At 54.2% G+C, this 8,550-nt stretch overlaps 1 protein-coding gene across 4 annotated transcripts in view; it reads left to right on the top strand.

Annotated features, from left to right (window-relative positions):
* Positions 1-8,114, top strand: part of LOC144726802 (phospholipid phosphatase 3-like) — a 40,536-nt gene extending 32,422 nt beyond the window's left edge. For all 4 annotated transcript variants that reach the window (XM_078605708.1, XM_078605707.1, XM_078605709.1 and 1 more), the window contains 4 exons: positions 333-613; positions 1,548-1,605; positions 2,783-2,959; positions 4,754-8,114. In XM_078605708.1, the coding sequence (XP_078461834.1) occupies positions 333-613; positions 1,548-1,605; positions 2,783-2,959; positions 4,754-4,969 (732 nt within the window). In that variant the 3' untranslated portion in view covers positions 4,970-8,114. The remainder of the gene's footprint in view (positions 1-332; positions 614-1,547; positions 1,606-2,782; positions 2,960-4,753) is intronic.
* Positions 8,115-8,550: the final 436 nt, after the last annotated feature.

The following is an 8,550-nucleotide window of genomic DNA, read 5'->3' on the forward strand; positions in this document are numbered from 1 at the left end:
TGATTGAGCAGTCTGTGAGAGGAGCGATGGAGGGGAAGAAGAACGTGATGGCGAGACGGTAGGCATCAAGCGAGAGATTGGGGTGGGGGCGAGGCTTAGTGAAGGGACGGGATCGGTGGATCGTGGCACTGCAGCCCCCGCCGGCGGTGGACAGCGCTTAGATCGCACAATGAGTCTTGCGTTTATAATAATACATTATTGTTCAATTGCAGACTAGCGCATTATATAACTTGGCCGTCAATGCGGTGGCGGTGTAATCACGAGCGCGCGCCTCTGCACGCCTCTTTGCGCACCCGCGAGCTTCCCTCCCGTCGCCTTTGCGTCCGCCGCAGATGATCGTGGGGGAGTGCGTGGCCGTGCGCTACCTCAAGCACCGGCCGACGTCGTTCGTGCACAGCCCGTACGTGGTGGCCCTCTACCGCGCGCTGGGGCCCTTCCTGCTGGGCATGGCCGTGAGCCAGAGCTTCACCAACGTCGCCAAGTTCGCCATCGGCCGCCCGCGCCCGCACTTCTTGGCCGTGTGCCGCCCCGACCCCGCGCTGCTCAACTGCTCGGCCGGCTACATCACCGACAAGGTGTGCACCGGCGCCCCCGACGACGTCATCGCCGCACGGTGAGACCTCGGTGCGCTCGTGGACCGTGCGTGTGTGTGTGTGTGGCGTGTGTGTGTGGCGTGTGTGTGTGGCGTGTGTGTGTAGTGCGTGTGTGTGTAGTGCGTGTGTGTGGCGTGTGTGTGTGTGGCGTGTGTGTGTGGCGTGTGTGTGTGTACCGTATGTGTGTGTACCGTATGTGTGTGTGTGGCATGTATGTGTGCTGTGTGTACCGTGTTTGTGTGTGTGGCATGTGTGGGCCTGTGGGCGTGCGTTTGCGCCTGCGGGTGCCGCTGTGCTACGGGGCGTTTGGAGGCAGTCGCCCTCCGACAAGACCGGCAGGGTGGAGAAACAACGCTGATGACAATGAGCGGAGCGCCGGGCGGCTAAAACGCAGCGAGGTGGCGTAGTGGGGAGCACAGCTGCTGCTGCATCTGCCGGTTGTCATCTCAGTCGGTCAACCCGTGGCACCTGCTGGGTCTGTCCCGTGACCTCCTGCACCTAGCCTGGCACAATAGGGAGGCAGAGTTGGTGGTGAATCTACCAGTCATCTCAGTCAGTCAACCCGTGGCACCTGCTGGGTCTGTCCCGTGACCTCCTGTCAGCAGCGAGCGTTCGACACTTCACGTGGCCTCAAAGTGCACCTGGCCTCGCACAAGCGCAGTGGTGATGTCACCGCCACTTAGTGGTGAATGACGGCTGTTGTTTTTGTTGTGTGTGTGTGTGCCTGTGTGTGTGCGCCCACACACGTTGAACTGGATATAATGTGAGGAGAGATGCTGTTCCCTAGGGGTGGCAATATCGATTCATAAGCTCACGATACATGCATTGAATTGCGAGCGTATACAAATCTTCAATCGAATCGCTGCCATGCAAACGCGAGAGTTGATCGATTCTCCATGGGGTGGGTGAACCTTTGCTGCCCCGCTCTTCACCACGAGTTATTTCTCTTTGCAGGAAGTCGTTCTACTCCGGCCATGCCTCGTTCGCAATGTACACCTTGATGTACCTGGCGGTGAGTATCCCCCCCTCACCCCCCACGCACACAGAGCACCCTCGCTCCGGGGTTCATGTGGAGGCCGCTGACGCACTCCTTCTTCAGACACCTTGACAGCCACACGCCCAGAAATCCAGAGGCAAAGCGCTTGGGGCTCCCTCCCCTACTCGCTGTCACCATAATACCTCCCAGAATGAGAATCTTTTTTTCTACTGAAGTCATCCGATGAGCTGTGATGCTATTTTTCGCAGATGTCCTGTGTAGCAGATGTGTCCCTCCCATCGCACATGGCCTTGTGCCACCTTCTCAGTCTTTGGATTCTTGGGCAGGAGTTCAGCTAGAGACAAGTTTGGCTCCAGTTTTTTAATGTTCGTTCTCCAAAACTGCTCTGAAATGAGGATTAGAAAAACATACTCCTCTACCAGAAGCCATTCCAGAAGTTATCTTTGTTTGAGGTGTCTGTGAAGAAGCAGATGATTGTGAAGGAGAGCTCAAGGAGACATTCACGTTAAATAAAACAACACTCTTGGGGGCTTCTCTTTGAAACCTCATCGGCCTTGCTCTGGTCACCGCATTCTACGTGCGTCTCACTCAGTTGTATTGTCACAGGGCTCAAAATTTTGGGACCACAAAGTGTTATAAACTATGTAATATTGCGTGACATTCCACATATGATGTGTTCCACGTCACATTCCTTGCGGAACAATTGCCCGAGTGGCAAACTTAGAAAGTTATTCCCGGTGTAACAACATTCCCATGAATGGCATTCCAAGCATAGCAACGTTCACACTTTGTCGTCCTCGTGCCAGCCAGTCCTGCCAGTCGATCCCATGTGTGTCGCCTTCTCCTCGTCATTCTCTGGCATCCCCGCGCGTCTCAGTCTGTCACCCTCTGTGTTATTATCGGTACGTATCATCTCTTCTCTCTGTATAAACCTGTGCATCACGACCTCTGCGCCATTCTCGTGCGTGCGTTTGTGTCTCACCCCACGTGTTGTTCTCTCCGTGTCTTGTTCGAATGCCGTTCTCTCCGTGCGTTGTGCTCTCCATGTCATCGCCAGGTGTCATTCTCTCCGACGGTCCCGGCAAGTTATTCCCCGTGTCGCCCCCCTCTGTCGCCCCCCGCCCGTGTCTTTTTCTCACCGCCGTCCGTCGTCCCCGTGTCCCCCCGTGCGTCCCCGCGCGTGCGCCGTCAGCTCTACGTGGAGTCTCGCCTGCGCTGGCGCGGCGCCCGCATCCTGCGCCCCTTCGTGGAGTTCGTGCTGGTGCTCATGGCCGTGTACGTGGGGCTGTCGCGCGTCTCCGACTACAAGCACCACTGGAGCGACGTCCTCGTGGGCCTCCTGCAGGGAGCCGCCGTCGCCTTCGCCACCGTGAGCCTCACCCCCCGCCCCCCGCCCCCCTCGAGCCTCGGTTCGCACGCGTCGCCCCTTCGGTCGATCCGCTGCTGGATGATGGCAGGGGGCCTCGGGCACTCGTGCCGTTAGACGCGGATCGCCTGTCTTGCGGTCATCCGCGGCTCTTGAGGGCAAGTGATTCGGCGTCCGATACAAAACAAGCGGCGTTCTCCTGCACGGCTAAACAACCCCTCCTGGCGGACGACGGGTAGAGGCGACGTGACGGGGGTGGTGCGGTGCGTGACGCCTCCTGCTCGGGCTGTTTCCCGTTGACACAGGGTGGACTCTTGACCACCACTGGATGAGAGGGCCTCTCCGCACGACCATGCGGGTCGTGGCGATAATTTGACCGTACTTCACCACGCCGGCCAGTCCGTGTTGGCGAAGGTGGCTGGAGCGTGGACGTGGGAGGATGGAATGGCAGTCGAGCGAGCGGTTTTGCTGCGCCGCCGTCTGCTCCCCGCACCACGCGGCGTCGCGACGTGGCCGCCCGTGACCACCTGGCGTGCCTGGTGGGCACTCGCCCAAGCCCCGTCCAGGATCATTGTCCTGCTTAGCTTCACCGATATGACAATGTGGGGTGTATTCTGGGTGCGTTTGTTCATGATCACGATTAACAAAGTGGTGTGATAAGTTAAAGGTCAAAAGAGCAGATTCGCATCTTGTGGAAACACACTCAATTGGAGATTTATTTCCCAAATGTGCTATCATTCATGTATATCACCATATCTTACTGCCATACTTCATATCGTACCACACTACGTTAAAAACAGAAAGCTTTCTGGGGAAACCGGAGTACCCAGAGAAAGCCCACGCGTGACCCACGCGTGACCCACGCGTGACCCACGCGCGTGCGAGGGGCGTAACGCTCGATCCCCGTACAGATGTAAGTTAATCCACTTGCTCTGTTGCCATCCCACGTGCATGGAGTGTGAGATCCCCCACCAACGCTCGCGTGCAAAGTGCCGTATTGCAGGCGCGTTACGCCGACGCCCGCCCGAATGAAGTGCATCTAACAATTATACAACGTTCACTTCGCTGGCCTCCAAATACGGAGCGAGTCTCAGCAATTACCCCGCAGTCAAGCGGGGCACGCGCCTGCCTGTGAGAACACACGCCTGCCTGTGAGAACACACGATAGGGAATTACAGGAGTCAACAAAATCTCTCCTTCAGAGGAACTCTCCAGTGCGGCCACCTGGTGGCGCTCTCTGCTTGGATAAATGGGGCGTGTGTGTGTGCGTGTGTGTGTGCGTGCGTGTGTGAGTGCGTGTGTGCGCGTTCGTGTGTGTGCGTTCGTGTGTGTGCGTGTGTGTGTGTGTGCGTGTGTGTGTGTGCGTGTGTGTGTGTGCGTGTGTGTGTGCGTGCTTGTGTGCGTGCGTGTGTGCATGTGTGTGTGTGTGTGCGCGTGTGTGTGTGTGCGTGTGCGTTGGGCTCTCGGAGCCGAGTGCAGCCACTTGTTTCGCACTTTGTTTTTAAATCGGCTGTGAAGTTTTGTGCAGTCAGTTACTTCCTTTTCTGTGTCACCATCTCGGCAGGGCTACCGCGCCGTTAGAGAGCCCTGGCGACTTGGAAGCGGGGGGGGGTTAGTGGATCACACAGAGACAATCTCAAACAAGGCCAGCGAATCAATGAGTACTGTACACATATCAATCATTGCCGGCCAGTCGGCACGCACCTCTTGAGTGGGAGCTGTGCGACGTGCGTGTGTGTGTGCGTGTGTGTGTGTGTGTGCGACGTGCGTGTGACTCTGCCTGTGTTTGCCTGGCAGGCGTTGCTCGTCTCGGACCTCTTTGTGGACGGCTGGAAGCAGGGCAGGGTGCGGAGCGACGCCAGCGATGAAGTGGCGAGGGAAGACGAGGAATCGGCGCGCTCCGCTCCGCCCCTGGGCCCAGGCCTCGGGGCCGAATCGCGGCCTGGCTACGGCGTGTGTCGGCGACCGGCTCCCAGCGCACGCCTCGAGGAGGAGGAAGAGGAGGAAGAGTAGGGGGTGGGGGGCAGCAGCTGTGGGGTCACGCGATGGGGGGCACGGTTCATACCCCCCGGCCGAGTCCGCCAACTTTCTTCTGCCTCTACGTTTCCACGGTGGCCGGTTTGCTCGCCGCTGCCTCCCCGCAAACTTCACCGCTGCGCGAGGAGCTTGCTCGCAGCCTCTCCGTGCCGCAGTGACATTTTCCCGCAGGACTGGCACCGGTGAATGCACGGACGAGCTCGGAGTGGGCGCGGTCGCCACCTCCTTCGTCACCATCGCGGTCGTTGCCGTCCCTTGGGCACCGATCCTCGGGCATTCGTCGTAAATTTCAATCGTCGGCACCGTTTCATCAGCTTCGTCTTGGTCACTGCGTCTTGTTTTTAGTTTCTGAAGAAGCTGCCGTCACGTGGAGTCAAACGTCGGACACCGTGCCAAACAACATGGCGGTATGACCCGAAAACACAGCGGAGAGCTGGCATGCCATGGTTGTCACCTTATGTTCATCATCATCGTCCTGAGTACAAGATCATCACCATGGTCATAATTGATACTCCTCATCCTCACCATATTTGCTGTTTAAGCCACTAATTTCTTTTGTTACCACTGGAGCTGTAAAGTGCCGACCCTAAATCATAATAATAATAAATCACGAGGTATCGTTCCGCACGATGCCTCCGCGGGCGCTCCACGAGGCGGGCCGTGTGGCCGAGCGCTCCGATTGGCCGGTGGAGCGAGGAGCTGTCGTGGGGCCTCGTGTCCACTCCATCGGTCGCGGGGGCGGCCGGGGGTCACGGGAGGCGGGGGGTCACGGGAGGCGGGGGGTCACGGGAGGCGGGGGGTCTCGGGAGGCGCGATGACCACTCTCGCGTGGGAGCGCGGCGGAGGCGGCCGCTGTCGGAGGAGTGGCCGTGAGTTTGACTCGGGGTCCCAGGAGGAACCACTGAATGTGCTCGCAGCCACTTCTGTGGGGGAGACGGCTACGCTGCTGTGTGTGCGTGTGCGCTTTGTGTGTCTGTGCAGAGACACAGTCCAAAAGTAAAAAAAAATGTGATTCAAAAGTATGCCCCGACTCGAACATTTTACATTTTTATTCTACTCTAGTAACTAACCCTCTATTTATGTACTATCATGTAGTGTTATTGGCATGTCAAAATGTTAACATCTAATTAAGCCTAATGGTCTTGTATTACCATTGTATTAGCCAACAATCTCATTTTCAAGACGTTTTGACCGCCGCAATGTGTATATAAGCGAATCATGCGTATTATTGCTTCAGTCCCACGAATTTTAAAAAGGTAAATAAAATTGTCTCTACTCTCTCTCATTCCCTTGCTACCCACGTTACTCGGCACCCACCTCGCGTCACGAGCACCCGGCCAGCCCCCCTTGACGTCCCAGCACCTGGCACGGGCACGCGGTGGCACCAGGGCCTCTCAGGGATCACCCCGAGCTCCCATCGGGCGCGTTGATGGCCTCTCGTCTGTGCTGACGTGGCTGTGGGACCGGGAGAGGATGGGTGGTGCGTAGGCTTCGTGCTTGAACCGGAGCAAGTCACCGACCGACATCCATGGCCCTGCTATTGTGTTAATGGGGAGTACGGTTGCGGGATGCCTTGTGTTCACCCTGTGGTTGTTGTGTGGTTGTCTTGTGGTTGTGGAATGTAACTGCAATGTATGCAAGGATGGGTCTGCTGTGCCATTCTCTTTGGGCAGTATAGTTTATGGAATGTGTTGATCTGAACCCCTTTGGTCTTAGAATGTGGGTATGAATGCTTTGTGATTGTCGCACCTTGTCACGTGGCTGTGGGCAACTGGGTTTAGGGGCAACTTGCAACTCACATTGGTACCTGTATCACGATTCTCATCACAATGCCTACGGTCATGAGATCATCGCTTGATTAATCAAGGGATGATGCCAAGTCCTGATGGCGTTGGAATGTCAGGAACAACTTCAACTGTGCTCTTATTAAAATAAGTCTGCCTTGACTTTGACTTCCCAACAGCCTAAACTCCCGTGATGGTGGAAATAATTTACGGAAAAGTCGTTTTGATTTCATTGGAGACCTGGGTAAAACACACACAGGGTGCGTGATAGTGTGGAGTACAAAGTGTGGAAAAATTCATATTGCGATTTTTCACCTATAAAATACGTTACTAGCAGATGTACAATGATGACAATTGGGAATATTTGGGGCGGAACAAGACTTGCAGTGGTGTTGGGCTGGTCGTACGTGCCAGCCATGTGTGTTTCCATTACAATTCCCTGGAAGAATTGAGCAGGGAATTTGATTTCGATTTAAAGCTTTCGTGACTGCAGGGATTCATCTTCTTGGTTCTTTCGGTAAAGTCACGTAGAATGTAAATAATAAAAATAAAACAATAAAATAATTCTCACGACGTTTCGGCCACAACGCAAGCAGCCGACCTCAGGTGGAGAACAGGTCTGTCGAGAAGACAGAGAGGGAACTTGAGTTATTCTTTCCTCGTGGTCTCCGTCAGAAATGGAGACGGTTTCATGCCAGATGGTGGTGGGAATATTTGACCACCGAGTCGCTTGGAGATCAAACTCCTTTCTTATATGCGATTGTTGTTGCTTAAATTGTTCTGCAAGTGCTTGTACATTTCTACTGGAGGGAGAGACGATATGTTTGGCCAGGGATCACGTAATCATGTCTTATTGAACCATACATTATTAAAATAACAATATGGAAGGTCCTGATCCCCAGTTGTGGACATGCATGCATATTTATATCGCTATTTGAAGCAATAGCAACAACAAACGATTATCTTGGTGCAAAAAAATGAACCGGGCTGCCCTTCGTCAACGTGGGAGCCTCCCCATCACAAACCTCCCCACCCCTCACCTCCTCGGGTCACAGCCACCAATCCCCACAGATGATCGCAATCGGAAGTCAGCGGCCGGATAGCAGCCACGCAATGACTGGCTAACCCCACCAGCGATTGGATGCATTGTCACGATTCAGGGATTTGACTTTAATTTAAGATTAGATTTTTTTTTGTCTCGTTTTTGCCAACTTGTTTGTGTTCCGATTCGGTCTCCGTTTGTACAGTTATGTATGCTTCATTCATTTGCTACTACTTAGAATAATAATTTGAATGTTAGGAATTACTTTAAGAAAATAAAGTAAATGATTTCACGACCGCTGTATTTGAGAGCTGTGGGTCTCTGCTGTTGTGAGCTGCGTCGTAACACAAGACCATGTCGATGATTTTTACATTTCGGTGTAAATATTGACGTAATGAAGACCCCCTAGGAGTAGCGAGAGAAACGTATCAAGCCGCGCTGTGCTCCTGCCTTGTTGTTCATCTCATATTCAGTCAAAATCTTTGAATAATCACCAATACATTTAGTTTTTTATTTAATGTGTATTTTTATGTTAAACAGATAATTTTTTTATTTTCCAGGATAGCTGCGATATGTCTCAAGATTTATTCTGCACAGGCATATTTAGTTAAACTTTTTGTAAAAGTGTGCTTTGAATGTGTGAGGGAACTGGAGCACGTAGAGCAACCCCAAGCACGTGAGGAGGTACAAGTGGAAGGTCCACGGATTGGTTTTCAAGCCCACAGGCTGTA

The sequence above is a fragment of the Lampetra planeri genome, chromosome 24, assembly GCF_965212315.1.
Source record: "Lampetra planeri chromosome 24, kcLamPlan1.2.h2, whole genome shotgun sequence".
NCBI classification, from domain to species: Eukaryota; Metazoa; Chordata; class Hyperoartia; order Petromyzontiformes; family Petromyzontidae; genus Lampetra; species Lampetra planeri.